Source organism: Chelmon rostratus, chromosome 13, assembly GCF_017976325.1.
Source record: "Chelmon rostratus isolate fCheRos1 chromosome 13, fCheRos1.pri, whole genome shotgun sequence".
In the NCBI taxonomy this organism is placed as follows: Eukaryota; Metazoa; Chordata; class Actinopteri; order Chaetodontiformes; family Chaetodontidae; genus Chelmon; species Chelmon rostratus.
The window spans coordinates 9,898,593-9,923,494 of record NC_055670.1 but is presented as its reverse complement, the minus strand read 5'-3'; the positions used below and the strand labels follow the sequence as shown (position 1 = coordinate 9,923,494).

The 24,902-nt window shown below is 43.5% G+C and overlaps 2 protein-coding genes across 2 annotated transcripts in view; one reads left to right on the top strand and one right to left on the bottom strand.

Annotated features, from left to right (window-relative positions):
- Nucleotides 1-18: 18 nt before the first annotated feature.
- Nucleotides 19-3,064, bottom strand: LOC121616247 (dynein light chain Tctex-type 3-like). Its single transcript, XM_041950956.1, has 5 exons — nt 2,934-3,064; nt 2,299-2,340; nt 2,070-2,193; nt 1,899-1,976; nt 19-1,099 (listed from the first exon to the last, which is right to left on the bottom strand). The coding sequence occupies exons 1-5, from the start codon at nt 2,964-2,966 to the stop codon at nt 1,023-1,025; spliced, it is 354 nt and encodes a 117-aa protein (XP_041806890.1). The 5' UTR covers nt 2,967-3,064; the 3' UTR covers nt 19-1,022.
- A 1,593-nt stretch (nt 3,065-4,657) lies between these two features.
- sytl5 (synaptotagmin-like 5) overlaps nt 4,658-24,902 on the top strand; it is a 36,916-nt gene continuing 16,671 nt past the window's right edge. The window contains exons 1-3 of the mRNA XM_041950640.1: nt 4,658-4,745; nt 23,050-23,401; nt 23,483-23,698. Coding sequence (XP_041806574.1) covers nt 23,283-23,401; nt 23,483-23,698 — 335 coding nt within the window. The 5' untranslated portion in view covers nt 4,658-4,745; nt 23,050-23,282. The remainder of the gene's footprint in view (nt 4,746-23,049; nt 23,402-23,482; nt 23,699-24,902) is intronic.

Genomic DNA, 24,902 nt, shown 5'->3' with positions numbered 1-24,902 from the left:
GCAGTGTAGATGTTCCGGAAAATGCATTTATCAAACACCCTCCATGAACCCAACACACATTTTTACAGAAGAATTCCAGGATTCCTACAGAGAAACTTTAGAAAAAGTGCACTGGTTGTCGGGATTGACCATTAAACAACTCCATCCTGGAAACACACGCTCTCATATCTGAACAGTCACAGATGTAGACCAGTGTGGATCATTGCAATATAATAACAATAAATAATAATAACAATCAGTCATTTATTAAATACCAAACTTTTCACAACAGCAACAGTTCAGTCTCTTTAATGTGGGAATGTAGTGAAGGAGACAAATGAAAACACATGTCGACAGCCATGCTAGCAGCTCTGTGTGGCTCGCCACCTGAGTTTAGCGTGTTAGCATGCTAAACATTTAATAAAAGCATAAAAGACAAGTGCGGCTGAGGCTGAATTCCATTAGTTCTGCAGGTATTTGGTCATTCAGTAAGTAATGAACAAATTGGAATTTTAACCTGATGGTGGCGCTAGATGCAAAGTTAGTTATTACAATCTATCCCGAGGGGGGCTTGAAAGCATGTAGCAAATTTCACGGCAATGCACCCAGTAATTGTTGAGATATTTCAGTGGCGACTGACAGACCAACAGAGCCTTGCTGCTAGCAGGCTAAAAACTAATTAAGTTCTATATAGTGCACAAATCACAACACCTGGGACATATGGAGAGGAAATATTCAGCCTGCAAACGTGTGCAATGTCTGAAGTATTACATCTTAACAAAGCACTGCTTCAGGGTTGCATTCTGACCATGACCTTGGTCCTTACAAAGCAACATTTCCTCTCAGTCACACCAACGCAGACCGTCGACTAACGGACGACAACTCCTTCCCTGTAGTTTTTCAAGCCTATGAGGAGACATTAGCTATACGTACATGAACTTCTACCAGAGGGTAACATCAGAGGGTCTTCATGGTCACGGTGCCATTTTGAGCACAGCTTCAGACACGAAGGCGGTAAAGCACAGTGCAGCTCTGTGCTGCTGTCACAGAGCCACAGCAACAGCAAACACACTGACCACACAGTACATGGTGCGATTCTCCCACCTCACTGTGCAGCTTCCTAAAAGACAAACACACAGGAGACATTACACAGTGGTCCACGTCAAATTCCTAATCTGTCCCTGGTGAAAAGCTCTAGTGATATTATATAGAAAGTGCAATTCTGCACAATTTATTCAAACCCAGCAATTAAAGCTAGAACCACTGGACTACAGGTCAGAGGAAAATAATGTATCTGTGGTTTTGAGGTGAGACTTTTTCTGTGCCGACACTGTTTGCAGGTTGGTAATTTAAAAAAAGAAGAAAAGAAATAAAATCAACCTATTTTGTGTGCTTTGAACTTTGTTCTCCTTTTGCTGTAATGCTGAAAGAGGGTTAGGGTTAGGGGTCTTTCAATCCTAGTATTGTATCAAAGTTTAAAATTCTGACATCGTAACAACATTACAGACACACCAGCATCTTGAGGTCATGTATCTGGGATAACTGTGATGGGCAATAGGCAATGTTTTCCCAGAATTTACAAACAAAAATAAATTGACAGATGAATGAAAAGTGTAATAATAACTGATTTTAGCTTTAACCAGAAAATGCTTGTATGGCAGAGGACACTAATCTGTTTGGGTGTAATTTACATATAATTTCAATGAATAAAAATGTAAAATACTAGCAATTAAAGTTGTCATTATGATTCATGTTCAGCAACTGAAAAACTGAATACAGTTCAGTTATGTCCGACTTGACCAGAGCAGAGAGAATTCTGACTTCTCTTACAAAATGAAAAAAACATTTTTCTGATACTAAATCTAACTATATGATTGTAAAAAGGATTGTTTTAGTGTTGGCACCAATCCCTCTCTCACCATCAGTGGCAGTGTCCCAGTAGCAGGAGTTGGCTGTGTGGAGGCCGGCGCCGCTCTTCTGCATGATCGAACAGTTTACTGTGAAACATCATAGAGCAGCGTCACGTACAAGCTCGACATGTCAGCGTGCTGGAGTCTCGTGTTATTGCACATGATGGGCAGTCAGTTCACCTATGTATTTGAACGGTCGTCCCTGTTTCACCAGGTGAGTCAGAGAGTGCTCCACGATGCTGGCCGTCCACTGGTTCACTTTACTCTGGTTATAATCTGTTCCTCCAATAACACCTTCAATACACTGAGACAAAACCACACACACAGAAAGTCAGGTGTGCTGTCCCCACATCAAACAGTGGCTTTATAATAAAACAGTTCATTCATGACTCCAGAGATAAATGGGTACCTCTTTAACTGAGATACTGGCCTCATCAGCACTGAAGACAACCTGCAGGAAATAAACAACAGTCTATAACAGTCAGTGTTTGACACAGAAGACGCCGCCAGGGAGGGCAAAGCTGCATGATTTCACACAGTTTTCATCCATGGATTCTGACATAGACACAGAAACAATTACAATATGGCAAAAGTAAACATTGTAAATGAATCAATATTCAAAATCAGCTCCACAAACCTCAACAGTAAATCCTGCATCAGTAACAATCTAATGATATTTTCCAGATTATACTTACTTACATAACATCTTCAATGCAGGAATCTTACAGACTATGTCTACAGTGTGGTATTAGTATTATTACTTTAAGCATCTATATACTTCATCCATCACTGCAATCATGTCAGACATTTTTAAAGAAAAGTAATTAATGGTCATAAATGATGAATACGTGTGTAAGTGTCAGTGTAACTTGTTGTCTCTCTGAATGTAAATCTGATGACTGTGACCACACCCCGATGGAAACATAGCTAGCCTCAGCTAACTGGCTAAGCTAACTGATAAGCTAACGCTAGCTAACCGGTACGTCTCAGTCGTGTCAACCGCGGAGCTTTTCGATGGTTAAATGTCATTCAACGTAACTTCACCTCATCTCCAGAGTTGTATTCCTCCATCGTCATCGACACAGCGGTCTGTTGCTCTTATCGCCGGTGTCTGTGTGCAGCTCAGTTATTGTTCCTGTTCACTTCCTACTGTTCACAGACAACGAGCACAGAGAGGACACATCCTGGAGCTGCTGGCCGTTACTATGTCGCCTCACAGCGGTTGAACTCAGACACTGCACAACCAGACCAGGATCTACGTTAGAGGGCACTCACGTAACTCAACACATCTGGAAGGCTCTGTCAGGATAAAGATTCAGTGCAGCTTGTTTGAGTAAAGACAATGAATCCCTTTCAATAGGCAATAAAGTGAACTCTCCAGTGTAAAGCAGCCAGCTGCGGGCTGCGCTCAGCCTCCCACTCCAGTCACACCACTGAAAAAGATGCTCTGAATATTTTGAAGCAGGAATTGTGCTGTTTAAATTGTTCGTATTCAAGTCATCCATTCAGTCTTTACATTCTTTCAGGATGTCTCTAATCTAGTGGAGAAAACTGACATTTAGTTCCCGTAAGGAAAAAAACAACAACATTAGATTCTTGTTGAAAACCTGCATTTCACTTATGAAATTTAAAAGGACTCACATGTGCTTATGTATGAATGAAAGTGACATACTGTTTAATTTCATTTGAAATACACTTACTTTGCCTGTATGTGACTTTATGTCATGTGAGAGATGTTTCACATGATATTAAATGTAAAATTATTGCTTCCACATGTTATCACATTATATTTCCCATGTGATGTCTGGAAAAACGCATATAAATATGTGTCTTTATGTGTGCTTTTGTGCAAAGGGTGAGTTCCTGTTATGATGTAGTGCAATGTAATGGACATAGCTGATTTATTATCTTATTTCTTATCTTTTTTCTTATTACTGTGTTGATTATTTATTTAACATGGGAGTGCACAATGATAACTGCTATAAATGCACCACAGTGACTGTTGTCTGTGGACAGATGTCACATAGTCACCCTGACACTGAATCTAATCTAATTCAAACACAGACTGAAATAAGACATATGCACGCACTGCAATAAAAAAAAATGGGATTTCATGTCAGCAAAGACAACAAATGACACAAGGATAATAAAAGCAAGAAAAGAGGTAAGTCAAGGTAAACAAGCTGTATATGATCCGGAATAAGGTCCTCTTACTGTAATATTGTGTTTCCCCCCGTCTTTTCCCAGGAGATGACCAACCCATTTATTTACTTTAGAAACGTACAGTACTATTAAATAACTGTCACTCTGCAGCAGAGCGGCCTGCTCCTCTGGACATAAACACAGAAGCACAGACTCCCACAGGATCTCAGCAGGGAAATCCATAATACATAATGTACCACCGGTGACAGCAGGGAGGAGTTTCCTGAACCCCCCCAGAGTCCAGCCCTGCAGCACGATGACCCACTTTAATTGGCGTATTTCATAAAAAAACAACAGGAGTCCAAGTTTGTGCAGAAACAACTGTCGCATTGTGAGAAATAAGCCTGTTTGTGAGGATTGCGTGCACGCCTCTCTCTCTCTCTCTCTCTCTCTCTCTCTCTCTCTCTCTCTCTCTCTCTCTCTCTCTCTCTCTCTCTCTCTCTCTCTCTCTCTCTCTCTCTCTCTCTCTCTCTCTCTCTCTCTCTCACACACACACACACACACACACACCACGCCCCCTCCTACCGGGAACACCCTGGCTGTGGATTTGTTCCTTCAGACGGTGCCGAGACGCGCCGACACGCTCACGTACGGACCCTGATCCCGGACTGGGTGACTGATCGCCGGCTCCTCGCGGCTGTCCGCAGCCTGCAGGTAAGACACCGCCGCTCAGGTCAGCCGCCAGCACTCCGGGACACCTCACACCACCGTGTTTCCTCTGGCATATGGCACAGTCAGCCGCTGCCGCGCGCCTCCCACTTCATTATATTCCATTTCTGTCTTTTCCTTCCTTTTTTGTGGGGGGGTGGGGGTGCTGTCTGTCCACCATCACGACCACGACCTCGGAGGATTAGTCACACATCAGCGGGACCAGACAGCCCACTTCCCGGATAAAGTTAGGCGCGTTTGGGCAGGTGCAATGCAGCAAAAAGCTCCTTTTCTCGTCCCCAGTTGCCTCCGCTGGATTCGACGGCAGATGAACCTGCAGCCAACTCAGGTGGATTTAATCACCTGCTGAGAATATGTTGCACTAATTAACTTAAGCTGCAACAACCCAGCCGACCGGATCGTGTCATATATAGAGGGCAGTAGTTAGACAGGGAAGGCAGTGGTTCAGATCAATTGATCACCTGCAGTTGGTGTGGCATCAATCATCTTTCAAGGCATTTTCACAGCAGTGATGAGAAGTGACTGAGAGGAATCACCTCAGTGGTCCTTTAATGTGTGCGTGCCTCAGGGCTGATAATTATTGATGACCTTGTGTGTGATGGCTTCACAGTGTGGAGTGATCAGGATGTCTCAGGGCTCCTCAGGACACGCTGGTGTCTCTGGAAAGGCTGCTGCTGCTGGATGTCTGCAGGGCTGCTCGGTTTCCAGGTGTGAAGTACTCTGGTGGGGTTTAGCCTCAGATTAGTCGGTGTTACGCTTGTGTTTGATGCTGCCACTCGCAGAAATTACTGACGCAAGGTGGAAGATCCAGTTAAAGATGAAAGCAATGGGAAGCGGCTCATGGAAGATTTGATTTGAAGGGATTTGAAGCTTCTGTTCAGGAAGCAGAAGTCCTGATAGGAAGGTTTACGTGATGCATCAGAAGAGCTGTAGAGGCCGTTTGTTTGTCATTTGGAGCTGCAACAAATGATTATAGCTCATTATCAATCTTTAATATTGCTGTTTTATTGATGCTACCTATAACACCAAATTTTCCCAGCTGGGGATTAATGAAATTGATCTTATTTTATCTTAAATTCTTGCATTTTAGAAGCTACAGATGATCAGAAGAACAAGGAAAAGATACCATATAATATGGTGAATAATTTTCTAGTGATTTTGACAATTTTATCGATCACCTAATTCTTTCAGTTGTAAATCAAAGTGTGCAAAGTGACACTTAGCACTGTGCGGTTTAACCCACCACCAGACTATTCAAAACCGTTCTATTTACATGGTTATAACCGAGATGAAAGACACAAATCGTCAGGTCTGAGAAGCTGAAAGCAGCGACGGGTTTTTGTGTTCTTGGTTGAGACGACTTAAAGCTTAAATAGTTCAACAGTTTGGGAAATGCTCTTATTTGCTTTGTTGGCAGCTGGATGAAGAGATCAGTAGCACTCGTAAACCAGCATCGATCTCCTCATCTAACTCTCCAAAGCGATCGAGCTGAGTTCCAAAATTGCCCATTGACTGCTTTAAATGATCAGTTATTGTCAGTCATTGTCTTAATAAATTACTTGTTTCAGCACTTAAGTAACATTTGGTTGAATTGTGATCATTTGAAGCTCAGATTGATTTCAGAAAAAATTATTTACGCTTTAGGTCAAAACATGTGGACTAATTCAACATGATGGCTCACTCGTATTGACTGTAGTTATTTATCATCAAGTGGCACATTTTCATTAGCCAGTTTAAGCAGCTAATGTAGTCTGAATATACAAAAGGCCAGTTCAGCGTAGCAGAGAGGCTGTTAGCCCTGTCAGACAGGGTGGCTGCTGGCCAAAGCGGCCACTTACACTGACAAAGCCAGCGTTTTCTGTCAGTCATCAGTCTCGAGCCTGGCTGGCAAACGTTAGGTCTGCGCGTTCAAGGCTGGAAACAGCTGTGAATGAAAGCAGAGCAGTTGTACTAACGAGTAAAAATAACACCCATGAGCTAATATATTATCATCAGTTTCATTATGAAGCCCTTGAAGGGGATGTACTATTAAAGCAAGCAGCCTCTTGAAGGTTTGCATACAGTATGAGCTTTCCTTCTAACACACAGAAAAAGACAGGTTTTAAAATCCCTGACAAATTTTGCATTGCTGTTTTTTTCCCATGAACAACAAGCCTTTGCTGTGTAAGATACCGCCTTACTATAATTTGTCACAGTGACGCTTCCCTAAATTGGTTCATTTGGCTCCCATGAGCAATAGATGCAGTATCTGCTGAGGCTGTTTCATCATTGTCACAGGGAGAGCGCCTCCCCAATGCTCGCCGAGGTCTTATACGGCTCCCACACTCGAGGCTGGAGGGGGATAAATGGGCGAATGAGGGAGGAGAGACGCCAGGGAATGTAGGGATTCCCTGATTTCTCTACACGCAGGCGGCAGCTCATCCAGCGGAGCAGAAAGAAGCCCTGGGGAGTGCAGTCACACAGCATTAGAGGTCTGCATCTGCGAGATCTGGCAAGACAGAATAGAAAAAAGTGTGTGTGTCTGTGTGTGTATGTGTATGCATGCAGACACATAGATTCACACATGTCTGACTTATTATGGCAGACATTTCAGACCGATATACCCCAAACCAAACCAAAACGCTGTGCATACTGGGTCATAACAGAGGTAAGACTGGAACACAAGTTTTTTGGGATGTTTTACAGTATTTGTACCATAGAAAATATCTCATTTCCATAAAAAACAGCATGTAAAATTTGCAGTAGCTACAAAAGTGAGCCTAACTGTACGTTGTCATAGAAAAACAGCAAACGGGGCAGCGAAAACATGAACGCTGTGTCAAGTGGAAGCTAGCTGGTGGTGTACGGCTAACGTTAGCAAAAGCCAAAACTAAACACTGATTTTATTCTCGCTCTTACCTGTAATTGAAAAATATTAATTATAATAAACTGAAGTCTTGGTAATCCAGTTTGCTATTTGATATGTTCAAACAAAGCAGTGGTTAAATGCAGCCAAGAGGGAGAAAAAACCCAGCTAAACTCCGGCTAATGCTAACTAGCTTAGCAGGTAGCAGTGAAGTCAGTGGCAGTAAGTCTGGTCAAGTTAATTTGTTGTGGTTGAGCTACCTAAATATAATATTCCAAAATAATAAATGGGGCATTAATTTATAAATAATATGGACAAACAGTAAATCTCTGCAAACAAATGTGTTAAAGTGAACAATAAAGCTAACAGAACACATTTAGTGGGTGGCTACTGCATATATAAAGGACTGTGTAGGCTCTAAGGAGAAATAATTAGCCTAAAAAGACTTAAAATTCCAGCAGTTATATGTGTTGTGCTGGTTTTATGGTCAGCCTGAAAACTTTAAACCCCTTTTCATGACTGTTTTGGCGCCTCCTCTGCCCCTTGCATAAATCCCTTGTATTCCCACAGAGCTGCAACAAACAAATGTTATGGAGATGCACTTATAGTCTTCCATTAGAATGTGAGCCACGTGGAATATTAGCTTTAAACCTCCTCTAATTTACGAGATCATCTGCATGATTATATCCAGATTAACTCTGCTGATGACCTGAGCTGCTGTAATAAAGCTCATCTGTGCTGTTGCACTGAATAACGTGGGATCTCGGTAGTGCTGTGTTGTGCGGGGTTTCCCTCCCGCCCACTCACTCATGCCTCTCCATGGCTCTCTAGTGCGTGCTGTGTGCCCGTTTGATATGCAGCATATAGCCCCATGCGCCCTCAGAGATACATCGTCCCCCATTCAATCAGGTCGCAGCGAGGCAATCAGTGGAAGCCCGTCCACGCAGCAACACTGCAGATGTGGGAGGGCGAAAAAAAAAAACACCTTGAAAGCAGAAATGCAATTTGGAGGCAGTGCTGAGAGGAATGACTCAGTTGAGTAATAGATTGCTGGTCGGGCCTCTGTGTCGGCCTCCCTAAACCTCTAACGTGTACGGGCACATGCTTCTGTGGGCGCTCTGATGTTGACCTGAGCCTCTGAGGGGGACTGTGGGCCGTGATGGAACGATGGGACACTTCAAACTGCAAATCAGGCAAAAGTGTGGATGTAATTTGCCGGTTTCAGCATCTTGACCAGGGCACGCTGCGTGGAAAAGTCAACACAGCCGAGTGTAGCCCACATCAAACACTGACATTAATTAGATGCATTGTTAGCAAGTCGTGCACATCAAGGTGTTTAATCAATAAATATATTTGAACAGATTAAGGCCAGCTGTAATGACCTCACGGTGCATATGGAGCCAGTTGAAACTAGAGCCACAGCTTCGGTGTTGTGCAATGATTAACATTAAAACCAAGAAAGACGGTGAAATGATTCAGTTTTCAGTGGAATATTCTATTCTATTAATATTAATTGATAATAATAATCAAAATGCATTTAAGATGTTTGATTTAAATCAAAGATTTAAATGAATTTTAATATGAAAGTCCATTCTCGACACTGGAAATAGTAGTTACCATGTCAACAGTCACAAAAAGCTACTGTAATAAGTGGATAGAATATTTTGTTTGGGTTATTAGAATAAGATTTGCAAAAGACACCGACATGAGTTTTGGTATAATGCAATTTTATCTTGTGTGTTTAATCTGTAAAAAAAAACAGTATAAAAAAACCATAAGCCTTTGGACGATGTTTTGTTCTCCATCAGGTCAGAAGTCACGAGTGCTCTTATCAGTACAAGGTAGAGGGTCACATACTTCGTGATGTCATTACAAGTGGAGACCTGCAGGTGTAGGATTGAAATGTGTTGTGCACATTTAAATCACGTAATCTTGAGCATTAATCATTGGTGTCAGCAGACTTTCCTGTTGACCTCACCCATATTTGCAGAAACAGGCGAAGTCCACATGCTAGTAGGTTATGTTGGTTGTTCCAGACTGAAAGATCTGTGACTATTGGATGAGCAGCCATGAAATTCTGTACAGACATTCATGGTCGTCGTACTTTGTGTTTTATGCTGATTAGCAAACGTTAGCAATGCCATTTTCACAGCTTGTAAAGCTTTTTTATAAATGATGCCTTTTCGGAAAGTGTTTCTCAGGAAGCAGCTAATTGTGGAGTCCATGTTTCTGGAGCATCAGTGAACTTTAAACAGACACTTTTACCTACGTGAGAGAATTCATTAATTGTCTCTGGCTGTGCACAGACACAGATCAGGATGCCCTTTCTGTCATAATGCTGTGTCCTCCAAATGTGTGTGGTTGCATGCTGTTTAGATGCAGTTGTTTTGGCTAAAAGAGAGAGTCCACCTGTCTATCGGCAGTTTGTCTTTGCTACAGGACATCAGTCTGTCCCGGAGGACAGCCCAGTCAGACTGGATTTCATAGTGCATCTGTCCCCCCCCCTGTGTTCCAGCTGAGCTAACGTAGCAGCATGAAGAAGAAATGACACAGGGCTAATCTAAAAAAACAAACCGTAAGCCATTAGCATCCACTCAGCTTTAAACTACACGTGCTGTTCAGTTGTTCTGATTAATGGCAACGCCGCTCTGAACACACACACACAAACACACACAAGCACTTTTCCCTTGTCTCCATTAGCCGGTAGTGCATTGAAGAGCCAAAGTGCAGCGAAATGTGGCGGGCAAGCAGCTGTTAAACAGGAATGAGGACCATGAAATATTCAGCCATGTTGGTGAAAAGAGACGTGGCTCTCCCTCTCTCTGTGTGTGTGTGTGCGTGTGTGAGGAAGAAGCAGAGGCATCAGGGGCCACGATTGAAACTGGGTTAATGAGATCCAGCCTCGATCTCAAAACCTCTCATCTCTTGTTCTTTAAGTGCTCATCGTAACAACGCAGGAAGGGTTTAGCTATGGAAAGTTTTCCTGAAAGAGGCATATCAGAAAAGATCAACGACACGCACAAGCCTTCTTTTTTTAGCCTTTTAGCCTTGCTTTATCTCCTCTAAGATCTGTTTCCCTGCATCTTCTTCAGAGGGAATGTCTATTATTATTCATAGTATTCATTTGATTCCCTACAGCCGGATTCAGATACTCTGCCCTGAATATGTGTGAGTTTGTCCAGCAGCCGCACTGCCTGCATTTGAACCGTCTCACACTTTCTGTCGTCAGCCTAAACAGCGCCACATCTGTGTAGTGGATGGCAGACTGTGGTTTGAAATGTGGACCAATCCGCTGCTCTTTTCAGTTTTGACAGAACAAATGAGCTTGTTTCACACAGCAGACATGGGAAGAGCTGATTATGCCGAGGATTGAGGGAGCAAAGGTCGCTGCTTGTCTTTGGCATCTCCGTCACCTGTCACTTAGAAGCTCTTCTCGGAGTCTCGTGTAATTAATCACATTAAGAAACAAGTAAGCTGGTTTATCCGGAGTGTATTGGAAACTGGAGCGGGAGATTTACAGTAAAGAAGCATTCAGGATTGGATTTGAAATATGTGGATTTTTGCTGCAGTGCAAATAGAAAAATAATGGCCCCAAAGAATATACCGTATATTAGATACTTGTCCTAACAGTGTGATTTTTCCTTTGCTGCTGTCGTCATCCTTTATACAAAGTGGTTGAGATATCATACAGAGGTGCAGTTGGGTTGCCTCTCATTGACTATTTAAACCTGACACAATTTACAGTAGAGAGGCTGAATCCTCTGCCTCATGCTTAGCAGCGGGGCTTCAGGGACGGCGGCGGCGATGATGATCTTCCACGTCGGTCCAGATGAAATATCTGAAGAACTATTGGAGTGATTCCAGGAAATTTAGTACACACCTCCATGTTCTTCACCTGCAGAGTAACACTAAGGAGCAAAGGTTATTTATAATTTGATTAGCAGCAAATGTATTACAGAATGCATTATTTACAGAAAGGATGATATCAATTGAAATATTTATGGCGTTAGAAGAGATTTCACAGGGCGTTATACGAGACAGGGCCTCAAGAAAATCTAAAAGACTGGGAGGATGTCTTATTATCACAATTTACTTGCTGCACATGGCCAGTGTTGGTAATCCGACCATGCCCACAGGGTGAACTTTGATAAATGAAGTGCTGTCCTGACTTCATCACGTCAAAAAGTATTCAGTACTTTGGTTTATGGCCAAATACCTGCAAAACATGTGCTTGGTACTAATTAGCAGAGCGTGGCATGCTAACACGCTAAATCAGTGGTGACATATCTGCTAAACATCAGCATGTTAGCATTGTTTTTGTGAGCGTGATACCATGCTGACGTTAGCATTCGACTCAAAACACCACTGTGACCACATCAACGCTGCTAGCTTGCCTGCACGAGGAGGCAAAAAGTCTTGAGCGCTCTCTTCTTTGTGTTTGTCGAGGTTTGTTTTAAGGTGTGCTCTGCAGACTTCCAGCGGGATGGAAAACAAATCTTTTCAAGGTCAGAACACTTAACCGGCCTTGAAGTCACCACTGACCACATGGTTGTCTCGCTCCTTTTCCCCCTCGAAGTCTACATTTGCTTTTCTCCTCCTGGCAGTCTTTTATTCCACCGGTCACACCCAACACACCACAACACAACACAGCCAACCGAACCAATCATCCATTTTCCGTCCCTGGCTTTGCTGCTCTGTTTGGAGGAGTGGCAGCCTTTTCCTGAGCCCACACTGGCCTTTCCTGTTAATTAGCGGGTGAAATGACACAAACAGCTACCAATGCGAGGATAATAAGCAGCAGTCAGATAAGAATGATGCAGCAGAGGTCAGTGAGGTTGAAATCAGACGAGCAGAGAGTGAAGGTACTGGGAGTGTAAGAGAGGACAGCTGACAGGGGGCTCTGGATGAGGTTTTTAAAAGCACTAACTCTGTTGGTTTGTTTTTTTTTTCCTATTTTCTGCTTCATTGAGCCATGCAGGGGAGTGTGGATGCCTGCAGACTCGATAGGTCATTACTAAAGACGGCTCCTCCGAGAGTTGTAATGTTGCGGCGGCTGTGACATGTGTGCTGCGCGGCTGTAAGGGCAGTGTTTTAAACGTTAGTCATGCTTGGGCAGGAATTGCTTTAAACAATGGTGGTGGTCAAACACAGAGGCCTGTACGCTAGGCAGCGGTGGAGGAAATACTAAGTGCATTCACTTAAAGTAAAAGTCGCAATACTGCATCACAGATACAGCCACAAGTAAAAGTCCTGCATTAAAAGTGTTACTAAACTAAGCAAGTGTTATCAGCAAATATAAAGTATAAAAAGTGAAAACGCTAAATGCTAGGTGGAGCTAATTTTGATAATTAGTGGCACAAGGCAATGCAAGAGCCACTCATAGAGGCGAGTGGCTCAAAGAGCTATAGAGGCGAGTGGCTCGCGTTTGTATGGCAATTTTTTTTAAAAATTCCAGCGATTTCTCACTGCCTCTCGCACTCTAGCTGATGACATCACCCACTCTAGGGGCAGAAATTCTTCTCATTTTGAGCCGACAAAATTATCTACGTTTTAAAGTTTGAATGAAGTCTCTTGGAGAAAGTATGGCGAGGCAGCAGAAACTTGAAAAAGGCTGAAATTTGAGGAAATTTCCCATTCATTTCTTATGGGAAATTTTTCACAGTTTTTTGCGAATAGCTTTGCAAATTATTAACAAATCCTGTCATAACTACAGAGCACATAGTTTGCGAGGGTTTTCTCAAAGCTGCTGGACTAGTTACGCGCCGAAATTCTGGCGGAATATGAAAAATAAGACTTTAAAACATAGATAATTTTGTCGGATAATTTTTTGATATCTCTTACGGTTTTCGAACCCTGACGAACATAAAGTTTCTCAAAAAATGCTCAGAATTTCTGCCCCTAGAGTGGGTGATGTCATCAGCTAGAGTGCGAGAGGCAGTGAGAAATCGCCTGAAATCTTTTTTTTAATTGTCATAAACTCCAAACGGTGAATAGGAGACACATAATTTTTGGATCCTTTTGTAGACAAACGTCTCTTCTCGCCTCTGATTTCAATTTTAAAGGGTTAGCCCCCACCAAATTTAAATAAAGAGGGATTTTGCACCAGCTGCCCTGCTCTCCTGCAGGGGAGTCTCTCCCATTAACTCTCATTAATTAAAAATATGTATATTGTCCCTTGACCTTCAATTATGTTTTAACTAGTTGAAACAAGGGAGAGACATCTTGAACTGAAATTGTGATGACTGAATGTTTAGTATAGATCAGTGTTTCTCAATCCTGGTCCTGGAGTACCACTGCCCTGCATGTTTTACATGTTTCCGTGCTCCAACACACCTGATTCAAATGCTCAGCTCGTTACTGGACTCTGCTGAGGCCTGATAACGAGCCATTCATTTGAATCAGGTGTGCTGGAGCAGGGATGCATCTAAAACATGCAGGGCAGTGGTACTCCAGGACCAGGCTTGAGAAACAGTGGTATAGATAACACCAGCAGCCCCCTTGTGCCACCGTCAAAATTTCGGTGGCGCCGGAATTGTCTAGTTTCATATATGGTTGTGTAGTAGTTGCCTCTGAAATGAAGTGCTGTAGAAGTATAAATGAAATGGATAAACTCCAGCAAAGCACAAGCTCCTTATAAATCAATAAATGTACTTATTGACATCCCACCACAGCTGGAAGGCAGCTGACAGCACGGCTGCTGTTGTTTGTAATCTACACTTTTCTCAGGGTTTCGTTTTGCGTCACACAAAGTGTTTGTTGGGTCGTAGAACAGAGTCCGAAGCCTCCTCTACCCACACTTTTCTAGTTATTCCGAAAGGCCGCGCCTGAAGGCGAAGTCAGACGCCATGAAGAGATCATCGCTCAAACGGGGATAACGGTGCATTTTTTCCATCGTACCATCTGCTTCAGTTGGAGTAGCTGGCAGTTTGCATCTGATCATTTGTTCAAGTTCCTGAAATCAACAATTCAACAATTATTCTCCTCCTGTGGTAGAGATGCAAGAATCTGAAGGAATGTTTAATTTAGGCATTGACATGTTAGTTAACCTGAGAGGCCTCAGAGCCCTTCACACCTGGTGCCTGGAGGTGAAGATAAGACGGACCTTGGAGAAGTCCCAGACTCCCCTGACAATATTGAATGAGGAGCTGCATTGACCGAGAGTTGCCCTCATCGTTTTGCCTCCTCGCTGTGATTCTGCAAGACTCTAGATGCCTCGCTAGAAGGCTGTGTGAGATGCAAAGATGTTTAAGCTCTTGGTATTTGACTGTGCCCATGCGTACAGGCTGTATCAAGATCTTCTATAAAATCTTAAAAGATCTTAAAATCATCAAAGTGAAGATTAACCAGAAGGTTTTCCTCGTCGCCCTCTGTGCAGTGATTGGCCAGGTGTGTGGAGGAGAGAGAATGAGGAGGATTTGAGCTAAAGTGTTGTTATTTTATTCTCTGTACAACCTCTTCTGTCACTTTTCATGTCTACAAACGAGCGCAACACCATCATTGACTTCCAGGAGAGACTGTCGAGGAGTGTGTTTGAGCGATTATTGCGTCCGCCTTTTCACCCCGGCTTCGAGTGTGGCTGTACAGACAAAAGTTATGAAACACTTTTGCCTTCAGACACATGAACCTGTTTGTTTCCAGCATTCCCCGACCTTCACAGTGTCCTCTTCTCCTGTGCTGCCTCTCAGTCTGAGCGTGAAAATGCGTAGACAGCCAGTTTAGAGATAGAATCAAAGGAGTGGCCTCTGCTCTGGTGGAGTCTTTCAGCTCCAGTTTGACACCACCACCCTCCCCGTAGACTTAAAATCTGAGACAAACAGCCAAATCTGGCCAAGACAAAACGCCAGACACCGTTATGCATAGTGTCAGGCTTGACGGAGGTGAGTTATTCATATCGGAGTCTAATGTCGCTTCATTACCTTTGAGTCAACCAAGTAATTAAGGTTTCAAATTGGATTGTGATTGACAAACCACGACGGCTGTGTTTCAGCGGCACTACCGCCGTGCAGAGAGGCCGGAGGATGAAGAGGAGTGACGGGAATATGTGCAGACAGGTCCTTGCTTGATTGGCATTGACATGGACAGTGTGTCTGACAGGTTTCCAGGCTGAGAGAGAGGGTCATTAGTGCACTGCAGTGGTGCGGATATGTTATCTGCCCGGAGGTGTTGTGTGTGTGTGTGTGTGTATGTGTGAGAGAGAGATTGTTTTCCTCAGGTTGTGGGGACATTAAGTGTTTACACAGTCGCATTGTGGGGACTCGTCTTCCTTATTATGCTGAGAAAACATGAATATAAGTCTATGTAATGTCCCCAAAAATGATGGAAATACAACTGTGTGTGTGTGTGTGCGTGAGAGGGACCACTTAAATGAAAAGCACACCCAGGCAGGGATCTTTTCCACTCAGACAAACATGTCATGTATCATTGAATGCTTTGTCTCCTGCTCACAACAACCCGCCCTGTGCATCTTCCCAGAAGCCTCTCCGGTCTCCTCCAGCATGCCAGATCTCATTTGGAGCTCTCTGCGTAGACAGCGGCTGCGTATTGATTTCACCTCGCTGCGAACACCGCTCCACATCCGATCTCAGGAAGTGGATTACGCACGGGGAGATCCGCGGCAGTGATAGCGGGATAAATCTTATTTGCTTCATTTCCTTTAAGTTGACATAAGCTGGGCGAGCTAGAGAGCATCTTGAGATACAACAGCGTCCATATGGACTTCTGTCAGAATCTGCACTGCACTCTGCTGCACAACACGCCAAGCACGATACAGATACTGCCTGCTTGCTTACTGCTGTAGACTTGCTGCTGGTAAGTTTGTTTGGCCTGACTCTCTGGCAGAACTCAATCTCAAGAGCTTTGTTCTTCATCTCGTCCCCTCACTTCTAAAAGCAATTGAATTTTATGTCCGCTGACTGTTGCTGTGCTTTGATCATCACCGCATATGTCGTCGTCGGGATATTTCCCCCAGGAATCAGTGAGGCCATTTAACACCCTGCCTGGCTTTAAAGTCCAGTTCGTTCTGCTGTCTGGCCTGATTCTCTCTGCCACTGATGGCAATGGACGACAACGGTGGTGTTGGCTCATGGAGCATCTTTTTGTGGGTTGCACATGGAAACGCAGGGATCCTGTAGTTTTTACCTGCGGATTATTACACATTTGGTGGTCTTTTGAGTGTGTACGACAGGACATGCATGTGGGATTTTGTGAGAGAGATTATCACGAAACAGACGATAATCGTTGTCAGGATCAATTAATTGTTTTGGTATTTTCATTGGACTTATTGTTTGATTACATGTCAGTTAACATGCATGGATGTAGGCGGCACACAGTCCAGAAAACAGCCCCTACTTGTTCTAGCAGAAAATACCGAAGCCACAACACTGGTGTAAGCAGTGTGTTGTTATGACTTTTGTTGATGATTAGCTGTTTTCCACACTTGAAGCATGTCTACCAGTGTGTGTGTGTGTGTGTGTGTGTGTGTGTGCGTGTGCGCCATATAAAGCCCTGGCACCTGGCAGAGGGATGTCTCTGGCTGAGTTGAAGGGACAAGCTGTTTAATGGTCACTCGAGATGGCCCCTGCCAATCATCATTACTGTCTAGTGCCTTCTGTCTCACATTAATGATTCAGGAGGAAAACATACAGCATCCTGTGAGTTACCACTGGGGGATTACGGGTTATACGAAAGAGCTGAGCCATGGTGCATTAAAGACCTTCAACCTCAAGAAAACCATCTGGACACAATAAGGTTTTACAGTCTCGTGCAGCTTTCTGTTACATGGAACTGGCAATTTGGATGAAATATTAATGACCTGGACACGCTATAGCCGCCCCTGTCAACACTGTGTGGTGGTGTACACGATAGAAAATGTGGCGCTTGGGGAAATTATCTGGAAAAACATCAACCTCCCAGGAGATGAAGAATCTGCTGATACAGGGTGAAGGAGCTGCTGTATGATTTACTCACTGTATCAAAAAAGCCAAAGATCTGCGCTGCTCCCCAGCCGAAGTCGAAGCGGATGAATCTTGAAGAGGATGGGGATGACCCACATTTCTGCAGAAACACACCACACACCAGAAAATGTTTGCTGAACCTTGTTCGTCCCACTTTAACTCTCTCACACAAAGGTTTTGTAGCTGCATCCGCACAGAGTGAAAGGTGCATGGTGCATTCAAAGCCTCTGCGTCGGTTAGATGTTTCACATTAAAGTTCAGCAGTGAAGAGTGATCAAGAGGGAGAAACATGAGCTGTTTCTGACCAGCTTCCTCCTCACTGCCATGCGGCTGTATAGCAAAGGTACTTCAGCTCAGAGCTTTTGATTCAGGTTGAGAAAACAGTTTCACCACCTGGTTCGCTGACCAGCTGTTGTGATCACATGACACGGTCCTTATCAGCTCATTATATTAAGTTTACCCGGTTCTTTGTGAAGCTCGTAATGGTTTATTATGGCAAATTAGGTAGTAAATTGTTAATTGCTTGCCCAGATGTTGTTATTTTTTGAACATGTTTCTGTTGGTTTCAAAGCAGAGGGGGGGAAATTATCTACAAATCTGTGACAACTGGGCAAAGTCCGTCTATGATGAAGATCATGTGATGTGATTATCTATTAAACAGACCTTTAGACATCAGTTCGATTGTTTTATCTGGGATTTTGCCTCCATTTGCTACATTGTGATGTAAATCAGTACCGGAAAGTATCAGCATTAATCTTGTGATAATAAACCATGTTGCCCAGCAGTCATTATATCCAGTGGCGTGCACAGACTTTTTGAAGGGCAGGGGCGGAAAGGAAAAAAAGGGCACATATAGCGTGTCCTTGCCACTGCACTTTAGCACACCTTTTGGCTCCCAGGGGACACTTTAGCACGCGTTTTGGCATCCAAGAGGGCACTTTAGCACGCGTTTTGTCTCCCAGGGGACACTTTAGCACACGTTTTGGCATCCAAGAGGGCACTTTAGCACGCGTTTTGGCTCCCAGGGGGCACTTTAGAGCGCGTTTTGGCATCCAAGAGGGCACTTTAGAGCGCGTTTTGGAGTCCAAGAGGGCACTTTAGAGCATGTTTTGGCTCCCAGGGGGCACTTTAGCACGTGTTTTGGCTCCCAAGAGCCCCCCCCCCACTGATTATATCTTAAATTAATGTGCAGTACTGCATCTGTTTTATGATTGAGTTGTTTTTTTTCCCCCTATAATCTCTTAAGCCAGGAAGAGAATTTTTGCTTCCAACACCAGAATGACGTTTGGGAATGAAGAAAGATAGTGAGAGGCAGAGATTCAGGGGAAGGGCGCGATCCTTTCATTTGCTACTTAACCTCATGAATGAACTTGGATGTGGGTGTATACTCACACAGAAATTGTGTTATGCGCAACTTAACTCTCGAGTAACCAAATCACACTCACAAAGACTTCCAGTTACACCAGTTCTGAACTCCAGTAAGCAGCAAATCCAGCTTCAAGAGCGCTGACAGTCACTGTGTTTACCTACATAGTATTGTATTATATTACAATGTCAATTCAATACCAGAAAGTTAACACCTGGAGAGGACAGATGTTTGAACTTTTTAATGCCATGTTGAGATTGAAGTATGGCACGGCCTTAAAATGATCATAGAGGTTATTAACACTTCTGTGACACAGTGTGAACAAAGCAGCGTTTTAACGGATGAAGCTGTTATATTTTAAACTTTTTCTTTATAAACAAATCCCATGAAAAAACACAGAGACAAACAGTCTCTGAAGAAGTCTGACTTTCCTAAATTGTCGGAGGCTCTAAGCACTAAGCCCATCGGTTGCCACTGAATACATAACTGTTTGAAAAGGCTCAGAAGTGTAGTTTCATTTTTAAAGTAGGCTCCGTAGCTCCCTTAAGCAGCTGGGCACTGCAGTTTGAGCAAATTTCACTCAAACAGGAGTGAACGGTGCATTTGTGGGGGACCATTTTCAGCCAGACCCGGCAGAGTGTTTGCAGGATGGTGCATGTGTGATTGAGTTAAAACAACATACAGCGCCCATGTTGATTGTAATGAAGGAATGTGTCATCCAGCGCAACACTGTGGCTCGCTGATGTGTTTTTAATGGTTTTTTGTGCTCTGTGACACAGAAGTAAATTGTACCAGGTTTTGGCTAGACAGACGATATTTGTAGGATGCGTTCTTTGTTGGTTTTGAACTTTACAGGGGATTTTGCTGACAGTAATCACAAATCAGGAAAATATCAACAGGCTTATCTTTTAAAGCCTCACTGAGCTGCTGCCCGTGACAGGGCTGCTGTTTGCAGAGCGTTTCATCCAAAGCCAAACATTACCTGGTGTATGAAGCACAAAGCATGCACCCTTTTGCAATGTCAGAGCATAATCAAATAAAAGGAGTCATCTTGCATTGTTAACAACTATTTACACTGGAAGGTTTTCCTGGTGGAGAACAGCCCAGTATTGACACACGGTCTGGCACAGAGATAAAAGTATTGAAGGACTGAAGCTGCTCTGAAGGCATCGTGCGACCTTGGCTTCTCTGTTCCATTGTCCTCCTGCTGAATGTTCGGTAATGACTGTATTTTATGTCTATCCCATGTTCATTTCTCATCCACCTCTACTCTGCCGTTCTGCCAACAGGAGCCCAGCTGCTCTCAGCTCACCTGCCGTCTTTAATTGGCAGATTGATTGTGCTGTCTGTAAGCCCGGCCACCTGCAGAAAACAGCGGACTGACTGGTGGTAAAATGCCACAGAGTCACAAAACACCAAGCAGACCACAATGTGGCTTTGTGGCCAGATGTCCCCGGCAGAGCGTACACTTGGTGACAAATGGTCCATTATATATTTGAGCATCATGAATTTTGAATGGGGGAAAAGATGAAAACCTTCCCCACACTGTGTTGAGAGAGCAGTGAGTCACCGAGCTTTCCTCTGAGCTACATTATTATTGCAGAGCTGAGAAGCGAGTGCAGTTCCTCCGCTCAGAAGCCAAAGTTTAACTGTCTCCTCGCTCGTGTTTACCCGGGACGGAGAGAGCGGCAGCAGGAATGTGTGCTGTGTGTACTCAGGGAGGGCTGCACCAGGACACCACGCCTACTGCAGCACACAAACTCCCAGATAGTGTTGTCACAGCACGACTATAATATGATAGAGGCTCAGGTAAATATAAGTTCTGCTTTATTGATGTTGTTGACCAAGTATTTGTGTGCCCAGTGCGTGAGGAGTATCATGTGCCAGTTGCTTGGCTGCCAGAAGTTGACCTCTGAGCTATTGACCTGTTCACACACACTAAGTTGCCAACTTGTTACACTTAGCTAAAACTAACTCGGTCTAACAAAGCCTTATAATAAATTCTACCTTCGAGACGTTTGTAGGGTTCAATTTTTTGTTGAAATTGCAGGTCTTGAATCAACTTTATGGGCATTTTTCGAGGTTGTACTTTATGCTCTTCCCCTTTATGGTGACCAGAGGATGTCCCCAACTGACATTGGTGATCCGATGATGTTTCATCGAGCTCTACCAGCCCAACAAAGCTTACAGTTATTCTCTTGAAACTCACTTAATTACACTCATCATCCCTAGAGGATGAATCCCTGAATTTGGTGATCCCCTGACTTTTCCTGTAGCGGATGGATGGACTGGCATTTAATTTGGCGCAGATGCTCATGTTCTGCTGAGGATGAATTGCAATTGTACTGATCAGTATCAGAATGCGTCAAATAACTGACCGAATGTGACCAAATATGATCAAATACCTGCAAAACTAATGGCATCACCATCAGCCTCAGCTGCACATGTGTTTAATGCTAATTAGCCGATGTTAGCATGCTAACACTTAAATGTAATGATGAGCATGGTAAACATCAGCCCTCTAAGAGATCACAGTAAATGAATAGGTGAGCAGGGCATGTCTGTATTCAGAATTAGAATAAAAAAAATCAAAGGTAGCTGTAAATTGTCATTATTTCCTCTATTAAATCCCCCACCTCACATCTTAAAGGTCTCTTCATTGACTACAGTGCAGCTGCAGTTCATTACTGTCAATCACTGACGCCATGATGTGCCTTTGGTTGCAAATGAAGCTGAGATGATGTCTGCTGGTTCATTAGTGCTAATTCATGTAAAGTGAAGGGAAGAGGCGAGAGAAGAAAGGATGATGATGAAAGAGAGAGTAATGAATAAGGACTGAAGGAGGCTGGTGTGGGCTTATGCAGATCGCTCCACTCCATTCAATTTTTATTTCCCAACTTCATTTTTACAAGCACTGGCAGAATTTTGTCCCTCTCTTCAGGGCCTCATATAACCCTGTTTATTAGTTTCTGATCTCCATGGTTGGTTTTATTGACAGCATGGAAAGCTATTTTTGTGCAAATCAGGTTATTCACAGCAGTTTGCTTTTATCAGGCACTGCAGCAAGACTGAAAATCTCTCTCTATATCTCTCTTTCTGTGTGGTCATGTATAGCCTTCAAATCTCAGAATTTCTCAGAGTAACAGTGGCATCATTGGAAATTAGATCCATTTACAGTTAGGAGAGATGTTTTCTAAGCTTTACACTGTCCCATGTGGACCATTTATCATAATCTAAACAGTCATACCTCAGACAGAGCCATTAATCATCGGGCTGGTGGTTCAAACCCCAACTCCTCCTGTCCATATGTCATGTTGTGTTCCAGCAAGATACTGAACTCCCAACTGCTCAAGTGTGTATGCGCACTGGCGACAACAGGAGTCTACAGCCATGCTAGCTGCTCTGTGTGGCTCTGCTTAGGCACAGCGCTGCTAATGTCAGCACGCTAACACGCTCACAATGACAACGTTAACATGCCGGACGTTTACGATTTATTTACCATGTCCATCCATCCATCCCACTGTTTTAATATGTTAGCATGCTGATTCATTATGCAAACATGGAGGGGACAAACTGACCTATTGATGGCACTAGATGAAAAGTGCACCAAATGTCATGGAACTCCATCAAACAGTTGTTGAGATGTTTTAGTCTGGACCAAATGGTGGATTGACTGACACTTGCAGCCCTAGAGCCACGCCACGTTCATAGCATAACTCAGTCTTTTTGTACAAAAGTACCTGTCAGATGAATGCTATGGAGCTGTGTGCATTGGCACGCAGGCGAGCAGATAATTAGAACAAGTCCTTTTGTGAATTTCAGGGGAAGATAGAGCTTTGCTAATGGAAGTTGAGAAATGTGGGTGTTGTTCTCTGAATGTCAGGCTTGAAGCCTAATTGGGAGGTTGTTAAGCTGCTGTGGAGCTGTCAAACGTCTACCCATAACTTCTGCTTGTAAATCTGAAAATCATTGTCTTATTTTAATTAATGCTTTTCACGCTGGCCAGAAGACAAGCACATCCACCAGGACTGTTATTTCCAGTCCCTTTATTTGATATTTGTTGTAAGTTATGAATGTCAGCCATATTATACTAACTTTCCCATGTGTCTGTTTGTCCTCATTTAGGTTTCCTGAGAGTGGTCACACCTTGTCATCTTCCTCCAGAAACAGATGATTAGAGGAGGGAAGACTGGAGGGGAGTTCAGACTATGCCAGCACCAAAAGAACAGCAACCCGATCATTAGCAGAATGTTGCAGAAAGAGGAGCACTTTGAAGCATAATGTAGTTCCTCCTGACCTCGTGCCTGCAACATCTTTGTTTGGCTGATTTCATTGGCCGAGTGCAGACTGAGGGACCGATGGAGCAGATCGGGGAGGATCTGAACCTCTCCTTTCTGCTGGAACATGAAAGAGAGATGATCTTGAAGGTGCTGCAGAAAGACGAGAAACTGAGGAAACGCGAGGAGAAGAGGATACGGTGAGGGCATCGGTGTCACCACTGAAACTAATGTTCACCTCTGGGTTCATCCCTTGATGTTCTCCTCTTTCTGTCCAACAGGAAGCTGAAGAATGAGCTGCTGGAGATCAAACGAAAAGGTTCCCATCGGCCCCAGGAGCTCGGGGAGCGACAGTGCGCCCGCTGCCTGAAGACTTTGGGCCTGATCTTTGACCGTGGAGATCTCTGCGAGGAGTGTCAGCTGCGCGTCTGCAGCGACTGCCGCGTCAAACCTCCCAACACACGCCAGTGGAGGTGCAATGTTTGTGCCAAGATCTTGTAAGTGTGACGCCTGCAGGGACCAAAACAGGAAGGACTCCAGATGGTTTAGATTAGATGGTTAATGACACTACATCTGTCTCCATTTGTCTTTGAAGGCCTCAGGTGTTTCACTGCTTTGATCTTCTTGAAGGCTTTAAAGAATTATCCACCCAACCCCCCCAAAAAAATCACCCAGCTCTAAAAGCCTTTTTTCATAGTAGACCTTTTGGCTTGCCATGGGGGGAAAAGCACAGGTCAAACAGTGTCCTGGTATATGCATGCTGGCTCTGTCATGGCTTACAGGAACACTCGACGGACATGAACCATCACATATGCTGTACCTCTGTACCTTTTTTCTCTTATTTTGGCCTTTTCAGTGCAGATATAAGTGCATATAAACAGTTCAATCTGCTGGTACAAGAACATGCAGCAGTTGGTTGCATGTTCACCACCAGTCATTACTGACCAGTGCTTCAGTGTGTAGTTCAGGGACCACTGGTTTATACATTATAGACAAAGAAGTGATGTCAGATAAATAATTTACAGCTCTGATACAGTGGAGCTATTAGGGACTAGTCAGCAGACAAATCAAATTCTCCACCGCCACTGGCCTGAATAATCACACTGTGGCCACAAGACGTTGTTCTTGAACAAGTGCAAGAAGTAAAACTTTTCTCAGCTCTCACTTAGAGTGCGCAGATGTGTTTGCTCTCTCCGCCTACGTGAGTAACCCACAGTTCAAGTTCACTTGCAGAAAATCAAGGCTTTCAGGGAGAGAGAGAGAAAGTGGTTGCACAAACCAGTTTTCATCAAGGTATCTTCAGGTCGTGAAACGTCTTAAAACACAGGGATTTGAGTTTCCCCATAGAAGTTATTAAGAAGTCTTTCATTTCATAAAAAAAGGTCTTGAATATTTCTGTCATGCACAGGGCAGTAATGCTAGTTATAAAATGTTTTTGTGTGGGATTTTAGCAAATAATAATAATAATGCAGTTCATATGGACCACAAATATATTTTTTTAATTCTTTAATCCAATTTGAACATCCATTTTCTGCTGCCTATACAGGTCCTCGTCATGTTTAATGATTAATTGATGATATTATTAGGATTCATTGTTCTAAACAGTTGAGTATGTGTGTGAAACAGGTATTACATTTCATTCTGTGTGATATTAAAAATGCCTTAGAAAGCCTTACATTTAACTTTGTGAACCCTGCACGT